The 23798-nt window shown below is 38.4% G+C and overlaps 1 protein-coding gene across 9 annotated transcripts in view; it reads left to right on the top strand.

Annotated features, from left to right (window-relative positions):
• abcc8 (ATP binding cassette subfamily C member 8) overlaps positions 1 to 23798 on the top strand; it is a 230583-nt gene that overhangs the window by 162971 nt on the left and 43814 nt on the right. For all 9 annotated transcript variants that reach the window (XM_043705956.2, XM_043705955.2, XM_043705950.2 and 6 more), the window contains 9 exons: positions 953 to 1051; positions 6195 to 6279; positions 9637 to 9717; positions 13176 to 13313; positions 14544 to 14669; positions 15020 to 15125; positions 16356 to 16603; positions 20779 to 20945; positions 22069 to 22138. In XM_043705956.2, the coding sequence (XP_043561891.2) occupies positions 953 to 1051; positions 6195 to 6279; positions 9637 to 9717; positions 13176 to 13313; positions 14544 to 14669; positions 15020 to 15125; positions 16356 to 16603; positions 20779 to 20945; positions 22069 to 22138 (1120 nt within the window). The remainder of the gene's footprint in view (positions 1 to 952; positions 1052 to 6194; positions 6280 to 9636; positions 9718 to 13175; positions 13314 to 14543; positions 14670 to 15019; positions 15126 to 16355; positions 16604 to 20778; positions 20946 to 22068; positions 22139 to 23798) is intronic.

Here is a 23798-nt window from a genome sequence, read left to right as displayed (position 1 = left end):
GGATTTTCCTGAAAATAATGGACAAGTTAGTTTGCCAGGATCCGAGAGAAAGATCGGAGGATCAAAATCTTTATGAATCGCAAAGCAAGCATGGGGTTGGGATCTCATACTCAGATTTAAAAGGCCAAAATTCGTGAGGCTTTGAAACTCGGCTGCAAAATTTGCGTAGCTTGCACCAAAGGGAGATTTGTCAGGAAGAATCCTCTCCACAGAAGAAAGTTCTGTAGTTAAATATTAACAAGCTGTGATGAGAAATGAATAGAAGTAAACCATAGAGAACAAAATATTAATTTGGAATGAGTGTTGGAACCTGAATGAATAGTAAGTGACAGTGTAGCGTTTACTGGTGAAATGAGTTTTATGGTTATGTTAAAAGTAATAGTGGAAAGTTCTGTTCTTTAAAAAAGAGGTTGTGTCCAACAATAGTGTTTCGTCAATGATGGTTTTTTTAATTCACTCATGGTTGATGTGATTATTAGTGATAGCAAAACGTCTTATAAATCATTCTTTCAGGTTTTAGCTAAAATTTCTTTTTATAAAGGTTATTGGTTTTTACAGGGATCATAACAATATTCATTGGCAAGGGAAATAAAATGAACTTCCAATATTGTCAGGAACATTTTCCAATCTGATTTAACAAAGAACCCTACTACAATTGCCACATGTTTGCAAATCAGTTTAAATAAGTACCAAACGAAATTTGAAACATAGACAAATTAATTGGTTGAAAGTTCAGTGAAAAAGGTTGATACATCTCAAATATTTAAAGTTTCTAATCAGTGGAATTATAGTTGTCTTGTGAATGCCATCCAATGAGGTACAACATGCGAAAGAGCATGAAAATCTTCAAGGGTCATTCAAGACAGGATCTTGTAAGTTCTAAATAGTTTAATGTTATTCTCAGAATAAATGCACCTTAGTATCTCAGCACTTAGTGTGTTTGTTATCTTAGGAGAAGGAGTGCTGTGGCCTATGCTGCACAGAAACCTTGGATATTGAACACCACTGTAGAAGAGAACATCACCTTTGGAAATCCATTTAACAAACAGAGGTAATAAATGTTATATAACATTTAATTTATAGAATAGACATGGAGCATAAACATTGAACTTCTTCGGTCTTATTTTGACTGGGGGTATTTGATATGGGTTATTAAGTATTTAAGAGTTTGGGAGAGGACATTACTGTATCAGTGTTTTTGAGGGAGCAGAATTCTTGCGCGAAGTTTCTATAAAAGTTCCCGATTTTGTTTATATTTATTTCTCAAGGAAAATAGCAGGAACAGTTTTTAATCCTATTAGCCTAGATAAGAGAGCTGTTAAAAGCAACTATTTTCCTTACACACTTTTGGTCCATTTCCCATTTTAATCTGCAGGCTGATGATGTGCCAGTTTAAAGCAGTTAGGTTTATCATGGATTAACATGTCATGTTGAGTCAATAGAATTTTACCTTGGGCCTGAGCAGAAACATCACAATGGCTTCCTTACTAGACTGACAACTGACAACAATGACAGAACAAACAGGTGCTTTTTGTATTGAAGTCTGATAAGAGACTTCCAGCAATCTTTTAAATGATAAAGTGGCTTGATAAGATCAATGTAGAGAAGATAGTTTTGAGTTCCATTGAGGGCACTGTGGAGAGTGGGAGAACTGTAGACAACCCATTCTACAAGAGCAGAGAATCAAAAGCCAAGAAGATTGTAAAGGCATGTCTTTGTTTGGATAAATCTCTCACCTAGCATTTAACCAGATTGATTACCTGGCAGGTGGAAAGGGTTTGAATGCTCCTTGAGATGAGCTGATTACAGCAGGAATGGTGCAATTGAAGAGAGGTGTGAGGAAATGCATATAGTAGAAATTGGACTGGGTCAAGATAGTATAACAGAGATGGTTCTTCTCCATTCCTCAGTTTTGCTTGAAATGTCATGAAAGCATAGGCAAAGTTAGCAGGGCCATTCCAAAGAAATTTAAAATCTTCTCCTCCGATTATAATGTACATATCAGAAAGGGTAATCTATTCAGGTGATGATCTCCTGAGGCCATCAAAAGGAATTTTAAAAGTAACTTAGTTCAAGTAATTAAATAGTTCATTTGTGTCTTATGCCATTGCATTTTTCTCTCATTGATGAGAAAACTGTAGATGACATTTAAGAAAAAGAAAAACAAGTTTCATGTGTAAATCATTATTGTTTTCTACTTTTTTAAAGTTAAACTTTAGATTAAGCCAATAAAAGATTCACCTTTGCTGTCTGTAATCAATCTGTTATATTTATTGACCCAATTATACCTGCATATCTATCTGTTCTCAAGAAAAGATATCAGTTATCATTAAATAGTGCTAGATCCATAGCTGTTTGATCCTTTGCCTGATTTGTCTGCAGAAGTTAAAAAAAGGTTGCTGCTTTTCATGTCTTTTTGCAAGTTTCTTTTTAAATAGTTCTTCAATCTTGTCTAGAGATTTAAAACTTAAGCATTATTCAAACTAAATCTAGTTATTTCCCATTTGAAAACAAAATAAAATCTGAAGAAGGGTCACTGGATCTGAAATAATTGTGCAATAAATATGCTGCCACACCTGCTGAATTTCTCCAATTATTTCTGTTTTTGTTTTCTATATTTATTGTTTTATTCAGGAGAATTGAAAAAGTTCACTAAGACAGATAACAAATTATAAACAAGTAGCTGAAACTGTGTATTACAGAAACAAAGTTTGATTCAAATTTTAAAAACTGAATCTATTTTATATATGATCACTTTTAGTAGTCTACACTTAATACAAAACATTTAAATCAGTGAACATAAAAATAGGGAGAGACTGGGTCCCCAATTTAATACAATGACACAATGTCAAGGTCTACTCTATTGGATGTTGGATTTAAGCATAATACTGGTGTCATTTTGCACAATGTATGTATACCAAACACACACATATACATGTACCAAACCTATAAGCACACACATGCCAAATACATAATACATGCACAGACACATCACTGACACAAACAAAGACACATTCCTCAATCAGTTACCAGCTCTTTGATGTTGCCCCTCTGATCTGTATGGTCAGATAGCTGTCAAATCTAGCATAAGTGATCTAGAAACTTCCTAACTGACTGGAGAGAAGTATTAGTTTGTATGTTCCAAAGAGTGGCAATCACAATTGATTGCCATTCTGCTTGTGTCTTTTTCCCTTAAACAGAATTCTGCATTTTGAACCAGGAATTCCTATCTCAGCTCCTTCAGAAATCCAGATTGTACCTGAAATCAAATAGTTCCCTCATAGGGAAGGATGGTTGGGAGAAATCAGACTACACCCTCTTTTGTAGCCATCACAGTGTCATGTTCTGACTGCTGTGAAGGGGTAATTATACAAGGCATATATGAAGTTAGGGTGCCAGGTACATTGATGGAGTACTTAAGGTAGTTTGAGGATAGGGTTCGAACTGACAGTGAGTTTGGTGGGCATGTGTCCATGTGGCTGGGAGAGGTTTGCCCGAAGTTGGCAGGAGGGAGGCTGATTGGAACCTGCATGAGATAGGAGCTTGTGGTATCAGGACTGCAGGAAACCAGAAGGTGGGTTGGATGTGACAAGGAAGGTGGGAGGGGGTTATTTGGGTCAACAGGCTGCTAATGTGGGTGTTATGTCAAGTCCTCAGGGTTCAGGCTGGTGGCAGAGGAAGGGGTCGGGTTGTTTCTCCTTCCAAAAGGCATATACTTGCAGTAATGACCTAATACTTTAATGACATTTGCTTAGTTTGGGCTGTAATGATGGTCTATACTTCTCACATGGTGCATAAATAACATAATGAAGGTTGTACAGCCACATCAAATAGTAAATGCCTCTGTCAATATTTGCAACACTAATGGTTCAGTAGGCGAAAATCTATCCAAAATAGCAACGTTTTACAAAGCATGACAGATGGTGTTTCTTTTGAGTGCTGTTGTTAGGTAGTTTGTTCAATGATTTGACAACAATATATTTCTTGCTGAGGATGCAATGCGTTGGACGGTTCTCTATCTAAAGCCATCGTGAAACAGGTAGCATACAGTAAGGAAGAATTCAATCAATCATTCAAAATTTAATCCAAGTTTAGTGAATAGCATGATAAAGAAAACTTACATTTCACCTCAAAGGCACAAGTTCTAATGTAATCAAGATTGATGGAAAAAAAGTTCTCAGCTTTGATGAAATATTCTCTGACTTGAATCTTGCCACAATCCTCTAATAATTGGCCAGAGATCCATACAACATATTCTTTAAAAAAAAACCCAAGTGTCTTAATTCAGTTGTTGAGAACCTACTGCAAAAGAACATAAGAAAAAGAGGGAGGATTAGAGCATTCGGTCCCTCAAGACTGCTCCACTGACCAACAAGATCATGGCTGATCTGCCCCAGGCCTCAACCCCTGTTTGCTGTTTCCTCCTCATAGCTAATATTTCAAGAAACCTTTCTACCTCTTCCTTCAAGTGATCAGTCCTCAATTCTCCAGGGGAGAGGATTTCAGACATTGACTATCTCAGAGAAAAGAAATCTTTCATCTCAGCTTTAAATGAGTGTCCCCTTATTCTGTAAATATGTCCCTTTGTAAGAGATTTCCCCACCAATGAAAACATTTTCACAATATTCACTCTTGTCAAATCCCCTCAGATTTCTGTTCTTGTTCTTGTAAAGCTCCTTGTTCTTGTAAAGCTCAATGAATAAAGGCCTAACTTGTTTTGCCATTCTTGCTGAATCAACCCAGAAATTCATTGAACTGACTCTAGTGCCAGTATATTATTTCTTAAATACAGGACCAAAACTGTAGTCAGTACTCTAGGTGAGGTCTCACCAACACCCTGTACATTTGAAACAAAATATCCCTGTTTTTAAACTCCAACCCCTGAGTGATAAAGACCAAAATTCCATTTGCTGCCTTAATTATTTGCTGCATCTCCATGTTAATTTTTTGTGTTTCATGCACAGGAACATCCAGGTCCCTGTGCACTGCACATTATTTTTTGGGAACCTCTCTTATTTTAAATAATAGTCTATATTTTGGTGATTGGCCATTATAAGTCCATTATCTTGAATTAGTTTTTTTTTTTAACTTGCCTGCCATTGAAAACAAAGTGGTTGCTAAAATAGGGATGAACTCTAGATTTCCCCTGCTTTTGGAATTTCAGTAGTATTACTAGCAATATGTTTACATACTACCACCATTGTCCTGTTGATGGTAAGCAGAGCTCCTCTTGTTAAGTTTACAGTGGATAAATGTTAATATGAAAGAACCAAGAAATCAGTAAGACAATTCTTTGTCAACAGTTGAGAAGAAACCTCAGAAAAAAACTTTTAGAATGTCACTTAGTACTGCACTATTTTATACCCCATCAGAAGTAATAGTCAAGCAATGTTAGATTCACTGTCAATATAATGTTACTTTTTATATAAACTGGTTATTTTCCAGGGTTGGTGTAATTCTGAGCAAAACCCATTACATATATATGGTGGCAAAACAATAAAAGAACTTTCTACAATCTTGAGATGAGAAGTAGATTGTGATAATTAGCCATTAATTTACTAAGAACTTGGAAAAAAAAATCACTGCTGCTAATTGCAGCCACTTGCGCCAGCAGATCTACTTTGGTGATGCATCTGTCTTGTACCACCTTCATGAATCCACTGCAGCTTGTGTGCTGCCATTCAATGGTAACTGTCAGCCAACTATGCCTAGGTCAACCCTTCTCTCTATTGCCCTCCACTTAGTTATGTAGAAGAAACTTTGTAACTACTCAGCGTTGCTCGAATAGCTGCAAATCTGACATTTCTCCTTCTAAGTGTCACTTTTTAGAAGTTCTTTTAGCTCTTGCAATTTCAAATACATCTTCATTTCCTTTATGGGCTGCATGAGGAATTTTTAGCATGTATCTTAGTATCTACATGTCACTGCCTTGTAACGACAACATTGTTTGCCTGGTCTAAACCATTGCTTTTCTTTTACATAGATGAAATGTACAAGATTGTGGAAAATAAATTATTGTCAGAATCAGCAAAATAATGCAGAGGTGTACTGCTTACACAATGTCTCAAGGATCCATTAGGCTTTCAGATAAAATCAATAGTTTCCAGCTGGATAATCTGTGTTAATTTCCCTTGAATCAATTAGTTAGATGTATTAAATGCATGCCCATTGACTCTTTGCTGCTTTCTTCACAGATATAAAGCAGTAATTGATGCTTGTTCACTTCAGCCAGATATTGACATCCTTCCTCAGGGAGATCAGACTCAAATTGGTGAGAGGGTAGGTAACCATATGTTTATGTTTTTTTTAAAAAAATGTTTTTACCATTCAATAAGAATCTGATTTGGTCAAAACCAATTACTTGGGTTTCAGCCAAAATTTGTTTCACTCTACTTTTCCCTGTCTGATAATGATTAGAATCAGCAATAAGCACAAACTCAAACACTGGCTTTTCATTTGAGGGAGTGATAGGGCAATTGTTGTGGGAATCTTACTAACCTCCAAAATAACACAAACCTATGATGAGCAACCACCGCAGATCAGGGGTTGTTTTGGGTTTTCTTTTTTATTTGTCATGTAGATCATTCTGATATATTACATCATTCCCTGATGTTAAGAGTAGGTAAAAGACCAGATCCCACATCCTAGGTAATTACTTTACAGATCACCATTAATGAGGGGTACTTACGTCACTTGTATTCATTTTCTCCCACTTTCATCACTTGTTCAGCCTCTCTTCGTGACCCCTTGGCCTAGATCAGACATGACATCCTGGCTTTAACATTCTATTAGTACAAAGCATAGTACTGTATGCAGTTGTTATCATTTACTATAAATATTCTGTGAAAGATCATCTCCCCTCTCTAAGCAGCAATTTAAATTGTTCTTTTTTTAAAACAAAACTTCCATCACAAACAAAGACTTCCACAATAGTGTAACATCGGTATAGATTTGGGAGGAAATAATAGTATCTGCCTACACTGTATGTAATAATCAGTGTAAGCTATGATATTTAGCAGATGATCACTATAATACACTATGTCAGTTCCTAAAAGGTGGCTGGCAAAAGACCAGGTCCTACTGCACAAGCAATATCTCCATGTAATTGGCCATTATAAAGGGGGCATGGGTAGCTTTTTTTTTGTCCTTGGGCAGAACTTAAGGGGAGTTGGATAGCCAATCCTCATTCCCATGGCACTGCATTCCCCAGAAGAAAAATATTAAGAGAGAGTCAATAGAGAGAGAAGTCAGCTCTGCAGTCATAACATGGTGTGGATGAGCATCCCCCAACCTCCATCCCTCCATCCCCAATACTACCACCCTCCCATCACCAAAATCATACAATATCCAGTCCCATTCTTTCTCTTAGAAAACAATAAGTCTCTATTGAGTGATGCACCCCATTGCAACCTCTGTTCCTGAGCCACGAACACCATCCATCTCAGTGACAAAGCCCTGAAGCTGAATCAAACTGTCTATCTGCAATCTTTTCATATTCAACCTCAGGGTAAGCTATCAACCACATAGTTGTACCACCACTGTTTGTCATTTACCATTGTTTGTCTTCATCTCTACTTCACTCCATGAAACCAATGAAATACATCTGTTAGCTTTAGATATCATTCTTCTAATGCACTCCTGTCACCCACATTCAAACTTAATCAACTTTATCCAAACGATGTCACCCTTCTCCTAACTTATTAACTGACCTGTGTCTGTTCCTGGTTAAGCATCACTTCATTTTAATTCTGACCATGATTTTCAAATCTCCTCCAAGATATCTGGCCTCCTGAATGTCCCTGATTTTAATCTTCACTATTAATAGCCATTCCTTCAGCTGCTAAAGCTCTAAGCTCTGCAGTTCAAGTGTTAAACTACATTTTCCTACTTTAAGACACTCCTTAAAACATTTGCTTTTGAACATGCTTTTGTGTATGTCTCCTTGACTCAGGTCTCATTATGTAGCTTCACCTCACGTTTTGTATGATGGACTGCTGTGATTATCAAGTTGCTATATAAATACATGCTGTTGTTGGTATAGGGGATTTAATTGAATGAAATGTTTAATGCTCACTTTTGTGAGCACTGTCAAAATCTATTCTATCCAATTAAAATAAAAGAAAAAATAGAATGAAAAAATGTATTTCCTACCAAGTCCAATTTTCAACCTGTGCCCTCGAAACTTGGCACTCTACATGTTTAATCACAACAGAATAAGTTCCACATAATAATTTAATAATCCCAATTATAATCAAACTAAATCAAGAATATTTGCCCACTCAAAACTTCACAAACATTACCACAAGCCATCAACACTGAATATATTATTTACTACAGAGCACTTCCGATCTCAAGTGTCTGCCTATCCATCTAACTTCTAGAGATTTTAATTAAGTCCTAAGAAAAAAATGACTGATTTCTAACATGTTTTATCATATTTCTGAAAAGCCTTCCAAATAGTTTTTAAATGGTGAATTACTTTCAAATGCAGTCACTGCTAAGTAAGTAAATGATCCATCCACACTGCGCACAGTATGGCCCTGCCAATTGTGTACAGAAAAAAAAGGAAGTTATAATCCCCTCTGCTTTGGGTTGCTAACATCAGGAGCCTTTGTATTCCCCCAATCCCATCCAATAGAATCCTAGAATCTGCCAGTGTAAGTCCATCATTTAAACACCTAAAATCTGATTGTCCCAGAGTTAACGTATCTCTAACCTAAATAAACCCAGTTCTATAAGCAATTTTCTTTTGGTGCTGCTGGTTAAGGGAGGAATGTGGGCTTGGTACCAAGAAACATTGCTGCTCTTTCAAGAATAGGGCATCGTTAACATCTATTTGGAAAAGACAGGCACTACCTTGGTTTAATGTGTCATTGAAGGCTTTGCTGGTCTTATTATTGTGCACAACTCCCATTTGGATTCCATATTCAAACCCGGGATTGCAGCTTGAAATCAATACCTTTCAAGTGGACTACCAATTAGTTGCGCTGAGCCATTAAGCCATCCTATTGACTATTTTTGAATGGTTTTCAACACATCATTATGCTTAATAATTGGAAGTTCTCTCACAGGATGCCATGAAATTGTATACTGCCAATTATCTTAGTGGTTTGTCATTCAGATGCTTTGGTGTGGGGTATCTCCTTGGAAAGCTCCTGTGGTATAATTTTAGTATCCTATCTTGAGGCCAGAAGATGTGTGTTCAAGTCCCACCTGCTCCAGAGGTGTGTCATAACATGTCTCAACTGGTTGATTACAAATATCTACCCTGCACTGTAATACTTTACAAATCGCCAAACCCTCTTACATGCCATCACAGATGCTGGAGCAAAACCATAGCTAGTTCTTTGCTATTCCCTGCAGAGGTTTAATGGATATATCTAGATGGGGAGATAAGAAATGGCCAGTGTCTTGATATGCCAAAAGGATTACAGGATTTTAACATCAGATTAAGTAAGTGCTTTAATGGCATACTAATATTGATGGATGTCAGCCTCCTCATTTCATTCTAATTAAATGATAATGAGTTTGTGAGAAATGAATTTGTTGATATACATTTGTGCTCTTTGCAGTAGTTACGTGACTAAATTGAGTTTTGCTTGGCTTTTTTTATTTCTTCCCCCTGATGTTCCCCAGGGAATTAACTTAAGTGGTGGACAACGTCAACGTATTAGTGTTGCAAGATCCCTGTATCAGCAAACTAATGTGGTATTTCTGGTGAGTTCATTTATTTGTTCGTTTCTATTTTAAAATACATTTATTATGTACTAAGTTTCCTCAAATTATCTTGCTAATTTGCATCTTCTAGTCAATAATTAGATATTCAGATTTTTTTTCTTAAATTCTGCTAATGTTAAAAATTGGCCATTTTTAAAAGGTGGGAAAGATTTTTAAGATAACAATATGATAAAAAGCAGAAATAGGCTACATGACAGCTACAGCCTACTGTGTTGTTCAGTAGGATCAAGACTGATCTTGTACCTAACTCCACTTCCTGCCTTATCCCCACATTCCTCAATTTTTTTAGCTTGCAAAAATCTAGAACATCCTTTTTGAACTCAATAACTTACCCTTCAAACCCTCCAAGAATTTACATGCTTTAGTAAGATTATCTCTCATGCTTCTAAATTGCAGAAAGTACAGACCTATTCCATTCAATATTTCCTTAATCCACAAAGTCAATCTGGCATATCCTTCCTTAGCTGCAGAAATGAAAACTATACACATTACTCCAAGTGTAATCTCAGTATCAGTATGCCGTCATCATCTTCATGGACCGTAGGGCTGTTCTCTCCTTAAAGAGAGACAACTAGTGGTGATTTAACCTGAGGGCAACTGTACCTCAGACGATAGAGAAATTGAGAAGGAGGATCCTTCATGGTAACCTCAGCTAGTGTGGGGATTGAACCCACACTGTTGGCATCATACTGCTTCACAAATCAGCCATCCAAGCTAACCTGACACCTGTAATCTTAGTAAAGCAATACTGCAGCAATACTTCCTGAGTCTTGAACTCATGTCACCTTACACGAATGGCCAACACATCTTGCTAATCGCTTACTCAACGTATATCTTAACTTTGTTGATCTGTACACAAGTTTTTTTCTGAACATCAATGTTTCATAGTTTCTCACCATTTAAACAAAATGTTTATCTGGTCTTTACACCAAAATGAATAATCTCTCATTTCCCCACATTGTACTCGAATTGCTACCTTCACACCATGATGTCTTAAATTCAGCCACAATCTAACCACTGTCACTGAGATCTGTCAACTTGTTGATACTCCTGAATTACCTTCAAAATGGCATCCATAACCACCTCCTCTTCAGGGACTGATTGGGCAGTGGCCACTGTACAAACCTAAGCCAGCTTATGATCGGACTTCCTCCCCACATGGGGGAAAAAATCGTGATCTATGCCAATGAACACTCTGCCAAACATAAACTGACAGCTGGTTGTCAGTGTGTGAGCTCCGGCCTGACATTTCAGTCACAGGTAAACGGAACATATCACCCTGTATTTTCAGCTTTGCTTTACAGCAGCAAGCCACAGCACTCAGACACTTACTATCTCCAAGGGAGCTCCAAGGTTTCCTTATGTTTTCCACAGATGCTGATGTTGAGATAATGAGACCAACTCCTTTTATCATCCTTCCACCGAGAGCAACCTCAGAACTCAGAAGAAGCACCATTATGCTTCTTACATGCACCGTCCACCAGCATAAATATACTCCGTTCAGTGGCCCCCCAATAAGTTCAGATCATATGAAGAGCACAGCACGTGCTGCAGGAGGAGGTACAGAGATAGAGGCAGATGTGGAACAGGACCGCCGGTCAAAGCTGACTGGTCCAACCCTACTCGACTGAGCTCAGATGCAAGGCTGCAGGAGTCACAGCAAAGGAGGTTGTAACTGGTTCACCAGCAGCAGATGTGCTTTCTCATGTTGAAGTTCCCTGAAGTAGGGTCATGGGCAGAGAATGGAGGAATCCATCCATACGTTGAGTACCAACATGGTTTACGGTACTTAGTGCATGAGTTCCTCCATGGAAAGAGCATGTTTGGAATGCAAGCAAGAACTAAGCACTGACATACCAAGGATGCATGCCACATGCTTTAGATTAATAGATTTTGCCAAACCACCCCAAAATTACCCTCCATTCTCCACCTCCCATTTGTGGCTAATGTTAACCCTCAAAAATATGGTTATGATCAGGCAAACTAGAAGTTAACATTTAAAAACTTAAGCCAGTTTCAACAGAGGTAGGTCAACAAATCAACGCCTTCCCAGAAGGTGTCCAGGTGATAAAGAGTTTTTAAAGAGTGATATTTGCTTTCACTTTAAATCTATTTTTATCTATTAGCTTCCCTTGGAAAACCATGGAAGAAAGATCCAATCCAAAAACAATTGAGGAGGTTGTGTTTTTCCAGGGTCAACAAAATGATTAACCACTCCCCGAAACCATTTTCCCCTTTCTTTTTGCTGCTCAGCAAGAATTCCACCATATCCCACTTCAACAATAATCTTTCATTATCTTGCCACCTCCCTTTGGTACATTGTTCTTTTGCATGCTTTCCTGCAATAAGGGTATTGGACATAAAACATGCAGAATATCTCGAAATGGCATCCAGTAGTGAAAGAACTTCAGTGTACTGAAACTCAACTTAGGATTTTCCATTTTTAACACTTTCTGTTGCTACAGATAAATATCAGAGCCATTGAGTTGTATATAATTGCAAATTTAAGTGAATTAGTAACATGTGCTGTTATTAATGAACAAAGTGTCCTTCCAATTCACTTAGAGACATAATGTGAATTGCAAATCTTCAGAATTACTGTTAATTTAAAGAACCCCATTTTACATAAACAACGTCTTGTCCTTGGCCTCTCAGCATTTTTAATAACTTACTGTATTTGTGCATTAATTGTCCATTAAACTCCTCTCAGAAATTTAGGGCAGTAACTCAAAGGGATTGACTTCCATGCAGCCTGTGTAGGAAATCTGGGTTGCTATGCACCCTAGTGATTGTGCATTTGATATCCCATAGCTGTGATCACACCATTCTGAGCTTGCACTTGTAGCAATTTAGGTGCGAAAAGGTTTGAAATTAGACTTTTGCAATAATCAGACTTCCTTAATAATGCAGAAAAGTACTGACAGCTATTCATTATCTCAGAGACTGGGTTCTGAGGGCTATCCATTATCTCAGAGAATGAGTTCTGAGGAAAAGTTTGAGCCTTGGGAGAAATCTGCTGAAATAGGCAGCTGAAAGTGAAATAAATGCTACTAACTATTAGAGAATGGATAATTTCTAAATACGGCTTTAAGTTAATCTATAAGCATAGAAAAGGAGTTTTAACTAAATAGAAAGCAATTTAGGACTAATTTGGAACGTTCTTCACAAAATGATGATTCTGGTGGAGTAGGGAACAAGAGAGTTTTTAAATAATTTAAGGAAGTGACATTGTGCATTGACACCTTTAAATATAAATATTTATATATTTGCTCAGCTAATACGCAATCAAGAAGCATTAAGCCACAAAGACGTGCTTTCAGTTCTTGACAGAACCAATAAGTTCATAACATTTTTTGTTATATACATGTCACTTTGTGTGTTCTTCAGTAAAATTGAAAGTTGGAACTAATTCAAATATTGATTAAATGTTTTGTTAGGATGACCCATTCTCGGCGCTGGACATCCACCTGAGTGATCACCTTATGCAAGATGGAATTCTGAAGCTGCTTCAAGAGGAGAAACGGACTGTAGTGCTGGTTACTCATAAGCTACAGTATTTGCCTCATGCAGACTGGGTGAGACAACTTACATTTTTAACATATTTTTATAAATGATTGGTTTTTTTGGAGCTGGTCATCTCAATAGGCTAGATGGCTAGCGTGGGATTGAAAAATATTAGCTGTATGTGCATTTGATTTCTGTTTTGCCTGAGGTATTTCTTCTTGTCCTCTGTTTGAAAGTGGAAGGTAATGGCAAGCTACCACTGACAAAACTGCCAAGGAAACTGCTCAGGATGAAGCATCAGCAAGCATTATTAGCAAGATTCCAATGATTTAAGTGTCTGTCTATCAAAAGCATGGTCAAACACATTTTTCTACAGATACATTGTACAGTTTTATTTATTGAAAGGTAAAGTTGCCATAGTCTTATCAGACCATAGGGCTACTCTCTCATGTGTGAGAGAGAGAGAGAGAGAGAGGTGGTAGGTTAACCTGAGAGTCAAGGAACTAACTCAAAATTATTAAAATTGATGGTGCAACATGTTTTTCATTAAGTATGCACTTTGGAAACTTCCAGCAGTTGGGTAAACCGTTTGAGTATAAGGTTATAAATCATCTTTCTATAATGTAAACCTGTCTTGTAATAGAATGATGAGTGAGCACAATTAGAGAGGGAGCCAATATAAACAAATAGGGGCACTTTATGGAGAAAGAAATCAAGTTGTGGCAACAGGTGGAAACAAAGAAGTCTTTGGAATATAGAACATTCTTTTTGGCCATGCCTGAGTCAATTTAACAGAACTCACAAACAAAACAACCAACTTTTCACTGCCATAATGATATGAAATCAGTCATATAGCATTAATCCCATAATGATATCCCCCTGGTATATATCAACAGACAATAGCAGGCACATTCTATTTTTAAACTGCAGCATTTTAAAAATATTTCCAGTGCAGAAGATTTAAATGCCTCCACAGTTTTAAAACAAACAATTCTGGTGAGATTAGACCTTTTTATTTAAAAAAGTATAAAGTCAACGCACTGTGTTTTTGACATCCAACTAACAAAAATTGGATCTGTTTGAAGGCAGCTTCACGTTTACACATGCAGTTGCCTCCACTAATCAAGGAGCTGTAACGTAAAATCATACATCTTTCTTGCCCCCGACTCCAGCATCATCACTTTGCAAATTCAAACCATGGTGTTTTCATAGATACATTAATGTTCAAATATATATTTATCATTAAAACTATTTGCAAGTTATGTGCTTATATTTAATTGATGTACATTGTATTTCCATAGATTATAGCAATGAAAGACGGTACAATTCAGAGAGAGGGAACCCTCAAGGATATCCAGAATTCCGATCCAGAACTATTTGAACTTTGGAAAACACTAATGAACAGACAGGATCAGGAACTAGAAAAGGTTTTTCAATCTTCTCAGTTTACTTACACTCAAATTCGTTTCAATATGATAATGTATTTTGATGACTGACTGGATTTTTAATTTTTGAAAAAAAAGAACAAACTCAAAAGAAAACAAAGAAAAAGTTTCCTTTTGTCACAAATTAAAATGGATTTATACTTTATCAGCAGTGATTCAGTGCACAAGCTTTTCCATCACAAAATGCTGGAAGTCCAATAATTTATAAAACTGAGTTCTCATTCTTGGGGTTGGTTTTCATTGACAGGCTTAGCTATGACTTGAAGTAACACTTCCTTTCTGTCCACACATGTTGAGTATGAATAAGGTAAAATCATTATTTTGTTCTACAGGAGACAATAGCAGAAAGCAAGACAGCAATGGAAAGGAAAAACCTACGGAGAGCAATGTATTCGCGGGAGGCCCTTCTCAAAACGTTGCAAGAGACTGAAGACGAAGGTATTCATCTGATTTTACACAAATTGTGCAAAATCCATCATAGAATTAGATTCATGCTGGAGTTCTGAGATGGGAAAGTGGAAGAAAAGCCAGCAGTGAGCCAAAGGAAGCAGAATAAGCCCTGCCCCAGACACTGAACATACTGAGTGGGCTTCCTGCCCCTCACTGGCAAGAGGTACAACCCTCTGGAACCTTTGGTCAATATGACTGACCAGCAGCTCCAACATTGCCTGTTGGCACACCCATAAAGGACAACTGATAGAATAGCAAACCCAAGCAAATCAGGGACATTGGGCAGGGAGGCATTTGCAACTTTCGAAAGGATGGGGAGGATATAAGAGTGGGTTTCAAAGTCTGAGTAAATGGGAAGGGAGGCCACGATCCTGTCTTCTGAAAGGATGCCCAAAGGGCAAAAGGTGTTCTCCAAAGATAGTATCTCACTTCCTTCCTGAGTTTTTAAAAGCCCACTTTAACAAAAAAAAACAGTCTGCTCACTCAAGTGCCCACACCAACCAGGTTATTGGCATGAACAGGATAACATTGGAGTCAATTAAACTGAGCCTGAATTATTTATTCATATATGGTGAGCAAGATGCCAACTCTTCATAGCATGTGGGTGAACTCAGGGTTGGCTTGGAAAATGGCAGGCTGGCCCTACAATGTGTCTTACATGCTCCCCTCACTAAAACCACACTTGGTTTTAGTGAAATCCAGCCCAGGCTCTGAGAAGATCATTGCACCAGAGAGAGAGAGCAATTTCACAATCTCTTAACAGAATAGGGAATATTTTCTACTTTAGTGTATAGCTGCACAAATATAATTTGGGAATGACAATGGAAGAATCATTTTAATGCAAAGGTCTTAAAGTTTCAATGTGTGTTTTTTTTTTCAAATTGAGAAACCTCAAACAGGGCCAAAGATGCAGGATTACCATCAAGCTAAAAATGAAAAAGGTACAGCAGATAAATGATGGAATATTCACTAGGTGACACTAAGGTTGGGTTTTATAAGCTGAAGGTTGTAGATAAACATGAGAATAAGTGGGCTGTTTAGAAGTTGCAGTTCTCTTAAAGCATGAGCAACAACTACGTTTTTGAATTTGTTTCAGGGACATGTCTTTGGAATCTATACATACTTTTAACTGTCCAATTACAGAGATTGCAGTCAATGTGAAAGAAAAAGGGAATATTAGTTCACTGTTTTATGACCTTCTTTGTACATTTATTACAGAAGATACTACTGATAGCGGTGATGATGACAATCTTTCATCTGTCTTGCGCCAGAGAGCAAAGATGCCGTGGCGTGCCTGTGGGAAGTATCTGAGCTCTGCAGGTTGTCTTTTACTGCCTCTCCTGATCTTCTCGCAACTTTTCAAACACACAGTGATGGTGGCAATTGACTACTGGCTAGCAAAATGGACCTCAGATGCTATTCAATTTAAAATTGAAGCAGAGAAAAGAAACTGCACCCTGATCCAGGTAAAGCCTTCATTGTGAACTGAGTGACTGCTAGACCAGTTTAGAGAGCAGTTAAGTATCGACTACGTTGCTGTGGATCTAAAGTCACATGTAGTCCACATTGTAGATTTTCTTCCCTAAAGGATATTAGAGGACCAGGTGGGATTTTTGCATAATCAATAGTAATTTCATGGTTACCATTTCTGAGCCTGGCTTTACATTCTGGATTGATTAATTTTATTTCAATTTCACCAGCTGCCATTGCGGATTTTAAACCATTTTATCCAGAGTATTCATCCAGGTCTCTGGATTACTACTCCAGTGACATTTCCCATTACATCACCACCTCTACTGTCTTTACCTGGTCTAGCCTACATGACATTGCAAATCTACAGTTATCACAGATCACAAATCACATCACAGATCCATACATCCCACTGGTGCCTGCACCAGCTTTTCAAACGAGCATCATTACCGAGTGCCAATCTCCTGCTTTTTCTCATACCCTTGCACACTATCCCTATCCAAGTACTCATCCAATCCCCTCTGAAATGCCTCAACTGAACTTGCATCCAGCATACTTCCAGGCAGTGCATTCCATACCAGACTGCATCCACTCACTGAATGAAGATTTTTTTTTCCTCACATCACCCTTCCTTCTATTGCATATGACATGAATGTATTTGACTCTATAGTGACTCCAAAATGCCTGAGGAAGTCATCCCACGAAAGGCAATTTGGGTTGGGCAATAAATTCTGAACTGACAGTGAATCCTGCATCCTAAGAAAAAAGCATACAGTACTATAGGCCAATTAGATCAGTTGGCTTAATGGCCCGTGTGTGTGTAGTAAACCAACAGCACAGGTTTGATTCCTGTTCTAGGTGGAGTGATCTTGGTACCTTTTCCCTTCTCTTTCTCCTGAGAAGCAACAAACCATTACTGTCAAACGCTGCCAAGGAAATGACCCACATTGAAGGATCAGCAAACAATGAGCCTGCCCTTTGGCAGAAAACACATGAATAAATCTATTTCTACAAACTAGCACTTTGCATTTAATTCCCATTGTTCACATAATAAATTCAATTTGAAACTAAAAACATGAGCAATTAATTTTGTCTTTGACAGGGGTAACTGTCTAGTGATTTCAAGAAAAATAAATTAACAATAATCCAATTATAAGATTGTCAGGTACAATGGATCATCTAAAGGCATGGTGAGTGCTGTTAAAGTGATATATTTTGGAAGGAAGAATGAGGAGAGACAATATAGCATGAAGAGTTCAATTCTGAAGAATATGCAGAAATAAAGACACCTGAGGGTATATGTGTACAAATTATAAGAGACTATAGAGCACCAAAAACATTTATAAATCCTTTATAAAATAATGACTGTGCCTCAATTGACTTATTATTTCAAATTCTGGACACTGCACTTTAGGAAGCATCTGAAAGTTTTAACAAGGGTGCAGAAATGATTAATGAGATTGATTTCAAGGATGAAGGCAAGGAACAAAAATGCTGCGAAGTGATTTGATAAAAGTATTCAAAATTACAAAGTGGGGGCCTGGAGAGAGTAAATCGTGAAAAACTGTTCCCATTTACAGGCTTATTGAGACACCGAGGCCATGGACTAATGGTCATTCACAAACAAGCAAAGGTGAAAAGAAGAGGAACTGTTTTGTGCAACAGATGAATAGAATCAGGAATGCAGAGCTCAAGAGTACAATGGTGGCAAAGTCAGTTGTAGCTTCTAAAGGAAATTAGTTAGAACCTGAAGAAAAGGAGAAGTAAAAAGGCGTGAGAATGGAAATAGCAGACCAAATGGCATCTTTCTATGCTGTAATTATTCTTAGTCCAAGATTCTAGGAAGCCTTTCCATCTAGATCCTCAGTACAGTTGTAATAATTGGTATAATCCAATGTGCAAACCTGCTCTAAGGTCATGTTTTCCATTTGCTAGGTGATTATAGGAGCAGGCAGGTTCATGGCAATTGACTCATCATCTCCACAACTTGCCTGATCGTGAGCTAATCAGCTTGTTAAAAGCTGACCAGCAAGTTTCTCGGCCTATCTCAAACCTTCACAGTAGAGTCATATCCTGCCAGATATAGAGTGTGGTGCTGGAAAAGCACAGCCAGTCAAGCAGCATCTAAGGATCAGGAGAGTTGACGTTTTGAGCATAAGCCCTTCAACAGGACCTTGTGCTCAAAATGTCGATTCGCCTGCTCCTCGGAGACTGCCTGACTGGCTGTGCTTTTTGATCCTGATCTCCGGCATCTGCAGTCCTCACATTCTCCTGCCAGATGTAGCCAAACAATCAAAAGCCAGCAGATTCTAGCTAAAGACCATTGGTTATGGTCTAGACTTCACAGGATCCAGTGGTGAGAAGGGAGGCAATTTTCTTTTGTTTTCCACATGGTGGATGTTGCAGGAAAGTGAGAGTTGGGAGCTCGGAGAAAAGGTCAGGTGATTGGCTTCAGAAACCATTCACTTGCCCACCTAACCTGTGCCTCAGATTTTCCCCAAACTATGGCAAATGGAGGCCCAACTCCCCAGTCCAGAGGCAGGTCATCCTGGTTTCCCGGTCAGGAAATTAGCCACTTTTCTCACCTGCCAGGAAGGCAGGATGATGAGTAGAGGCACTTAAGTGACCATTAATTGACCACGGAAGGGTAGTAATTACTGGTGAATCAGGAAGGTTCCCAATAGACCTTTTTGGGATTTGAGATTTGTCCTCATTTCCCTGAAAACTGGTTGAACAGTGGGGTTTGCTGCCCCTTTCCCCTGTAAATTGCTGTTTCTCTGTATACAGCTATTAATGTTAATAGTTTATTTGTAAACTGTACTGTTTAATAAAATAAAAAAATGATGTTCTTGCTGAGCACTGAATTGATGTAGCAAGGAAGGGATGGGAATTGGGGAAGTGGTGAGGAACAACTTTTCAGTGCAAAATTACCAAATTATTTCCCCTTCTCATTTCCTTTCTCATCACTTCCAGGGAAGGGAAATTCAGTCCTGAGACTGTGTGCTGAGTTCAGCCAAATCATTTTCAAGTGTTTTTTTTTAATCTTCATTTTCTGTGTCAGTGTTGGGAGAGGAAAATGTTTTCACAACTTAATTGACATTTGCATTGGCTTCATTGATGCAGATCAAAACGCATCTTATTTTGTCCTAACAATAAACCTTAAATCTGCCCTCAGAAGGAAATAATCCGTTCTCTGCCTACATCTGTAATGTAAACCTCTTTTTAATACATAGAAAGTGTGGCAGCATCATGTTGCAGTCTTTTCAAATGGCTAAACACTGAAGTCTGTGGAATGACAAGACAATTATGATTTGCATAATAAATCTACCAAAAATGTATAAAAATGCCACACTGATCGATGAAACGTCATTCTAATTAAGCATGTTTACATTTAAATTGAAACCCCTTTTAAAAAGTTATAACTGAATCCAAGGAAACCTTTGTACTTAAATACATCCAATGTGCATTCTGACATCTAATGCCATTCTTGTCTGTGCAAATGAAATGTAGATTTTAACGTGATGATTACTAAATTACCTGTCCATGACTTTTCTCTTTCACAGTTGATTCAATAAAAATAAAACCACCAGCATCTTAAGTCTATTGGTGAATTGGTCCACTTCAAATATAAATCATTTATTCACTGGGATCCAAAGGATAAAATTACAGATCATTAACAGAAGCATCAAAAACTATTTCTGTTCAAAAGGTTACAAAAATTATTATTTCATTTGTTCTAAATCAAAAGGCTACAAGTGATCCTTTAAACCTGAAGTGTCATTGAATGCCTTTTAACAGAAATTGAATAGAAAATGTAAAAAACATTTATAAAGCAATGCTACCTGACTGAGCATTTTTAACTGGGATAAATAGTGTACTAAAAATACAAGGATACAATTAATTGCAAAGCGTTCTTGGGGAAAATCACAAACAGGATTATGAAGCAAGGAGAATTGGAATCTGGAACTAAGCTTTTTCAATTTTTTTTCTATTAATTTAAATGTAAAGAAAAGTTGGAGACCTTCATTATAGGTAAGCACTTTCCAGGACTCTGTCATTATATTGATAAGACCCATGAAACCCACTTTTAAAGAAATAGACTTACTTGTTTTACTGGAGTGGTCAGCATTGCATCATTGTGTATTGTTTTTATTTATCTTTGTTGCACTAGGACTGTCGCTTCAATCATTCCTCCTACACAATAGTGTTCAGCATTCTGTGCTGCCTAGGGATTGTCCTCTGCTTAGTTACCTCTATTGCTGTGGAATGGACAGGTCTCAAAGTGACCAAGGAACTACACAAGTGTTTGCTCAACAAGGTCATCCTGGCACCCATGAGGTATTGGACTATCTTTCAAAATTACGTTTCATTGATATCAACTTTAAATTATAAGGACATATTTTTAACCTCATATGACTCCAACTAACAGCTCAATTTACATGTTGCCAAGTTTTATGTTTTATCAACTTCAGTTCCATGCTATTGTATAAAGTAATGGTTCTGAAAGAGTTAATGTTTAATTTGTGTTCAACTCTAATATCCCAGTCTTTGAATGTAGAATTGTCTAGCAGGAAGTCCCAGTGGAAAGAGATGTCAATTAGTTCATGTTATTTGCATCTATTTCAAACATGCAATGAACAGCATTTTGTTAGGCAAGGCAAGTGTCTCTTCTTGTTATGACTCTCTTGTGGTTTATTTTTTTCCACTGATAATTAGGCAGGTCATTATACTCAGCAAAGCAAGGATTAATGCAGCTGATCATCCCAAATACCAATAGTAGTAACTGTCCAATGTAGTGCCCACCATAAAGGTTTTATTCAAGTTGCCTCATAGCTTAAAAGCTAGCTTGTCACATTTGAGTGCTCATCCTAATGTATTTATGTGATTTTTTTCAATCAAAGTGAGCCAAAATTTCAAAGGAATTGGTGGCTTAGGCAAGCTTGAAATTTCTAGATCTGCCCACAGTCTGATGTTAGTCTGCTTTGATGCAGAATACTGGCAGATAGATAAATTTACAAAATTTCATGCTTTTTTTCTTAGAATTCCTCACTTAAAAAGAATAATAAATTGGACAGATTATATGGCACCAGTGATCCTGAAAGGAATCAACAAAATTTATCTAATGCAATAATTTGTTTCCATTTGCTTCCAATGAATTTGAACCAGAGACTAAAGGCAAAACTTAGGAAATTAGAAGCTAAAAGTGACAAAGGAAATCTTTATAGACAAGTAGGACCCTTAGAGTTGTGGGTAGCTCATTAACAACATGTAATTTAAGCATTATCGAGAGTACTTAATTACATGCGTAATAATCATCAGAAATTACTACCAGTGAATGTTGCAGCAGAACTAAATCTCATGTGTAAGGCAAGGGACCAAAGCGGAACATTACAAAATACAAAATCACCATTAGCTCTAAATATTCAATACAAATTCCTTATTGCTGCTTGTTTTCATTCAGGTTCTTTGAAACCACTCCTCTTGGAAATATACTAAATCGATTTTCTGCAGACACTAATATCATTGACCAGGTAAGATACTTCTCTGATAGTCCAGGGATGTCCCAGTAAATAAATATTCTTCTGTTATGGCAGAACCTTCATGAATTCCATCAGGAAGCAATGAAAATGTCAGGTAGTTACCACCCAGCAATAGCATACAGTAGTTTACAATTAGATGTACATGCAATGTAAAGATGTACTTAAGATCTGCATAGATGTGGACTGTAAAATAGAGACTTTTTTTGGCATTCAAATAATGGGGGACCGCTTTCTGCTGGATTTTTAGTGTTTAAGACCATCTCTGAACATGGACCACTGAACAGTATCTGCTGAGATCGCTGTCTGATTCTATGAATGCAACAAATGAGACTGCAGTGATCCTGTATCAGGCCCCCAATATAAGAGGGTAAAAACAATGATTGCAGATGCTGGAAACCAGATTCTGGATTAGTGGTGCTGGAAAAGCGCAGCAGTTCAGGCAGCATCCGAGGAGCAGTAAAATCGACGTTTCGGGCAAAAGCCCTTCATCAGGAATACAGGCAGAGTGTCTGAAGGGTGGAGAGATAGATGAGAGGGGGTTGGGGTGGGGAGAAAGTAGCATAGAGTACAATGGGTGGATGGGGGTGGGATGAAGGTGATAGGTCAGAGAGGAGGGTGGAGTGGATAGGTGGAAATGAAGATAGGCAGGTAGGACAAGTCATGGGGACAGTGCTGAGCTGGAAGTGAGGTGGGGGAAGGAGAAAAGAGGAAACATAGATGCCCTGGGGTTGAAGTCTTCCGAGGTGGAGGATGAGGTATTCTTCCTCCTCCAGGCGTTGGGTGGTGAGGGAACGGCGGTGAAGGAGGCCCAGGGCCTCCATGTCCTCGGAAAAGTGGGAGGGGGAGTTGAAATGTTGGGCCGCAGGGCGGTGAGGGTGTCCCAGAGATGTTCCCTAAAGCGCTCTGCTAGAAGGCGTCCAGTCTCCCCAATGTAGAGGAGACCGCATCAGGAGCAACGGATCCAATAAATGATATTGGTGGATGTGCAGGTAAAACTTTGGATGTGGAAGGCTCCTTTAGAGCCTTGGATGGAGGTGAGAGAGGAGGTGTGGGAAGGTGAGAAGGAGTGCTCACCTTCCACCCTACCAACCTTCGCATAAACCAAATCATCCGCTGAAATTTCCGCTACCCACCACCAGGGATATATTTCCCTCCCCATCCCTTTCCACCTTCCACAAAGACCGTTCCCTCCGTGACTACCTGGTCAGGTCCACGCCCCCCCCCCCCCCCCCAACAACTCACCCTCCCATCCTGGCACCTTCCCCTGCCGCTGCAGGAATTGCAAAACCTGCTCCCTCACCTCCATCCAAGGCCCTAAAGGAGCCTTCCACATCCACCAAAGTTTTACCTGCACATCCACCAATATCATTTATTGTATCCGTTGCTCTCGATGTGGTCTCCTCTACACTGGGGAGACTGGACGCCTCCTACCAGAGTGCTTTAGGGAGCATCTCTGGGACACCCGCACCAATCAATCACACTGCCCTGTGGCCCAACATTTCAACTCCCCCTCCCATTCTGTCAAGGACATGGAGGTCCTGGGCCTCCTTCGCTGCCGCTCCCTCACCACCCGATGCTTGGAGGAAGAACGCCTCATCTTCTGCCTCAGAACACTTCAACCCCAGGGCATCTATGTGGGCTTCAACAGTTT

This window comes from Chiloscyllium plagiosum, unplaced genomic scaffold (genome assembly GCF_037043375.1).
Source record: "Chiloscyllium plagiosum isolate Xiang-an unplaced genomic scaffold, Cpla_swu_hap1 HiC_scaffold_18, whole genome shotgun sequence".
In the NCBI taxonomy this organism is placed as follows: domain Eukaryota; kingdom Metazoa; phylum Chordata; class Chondrichthyes; order Orectolobiformes; family Hemiscylliidae; genus Chiloscyllium; species Chiloscyllium plagiosum.
Note: the sequence above shows the minus strand (reverse complement) of the source record. Positions and strands in the feature narration are given on the sequence as shown.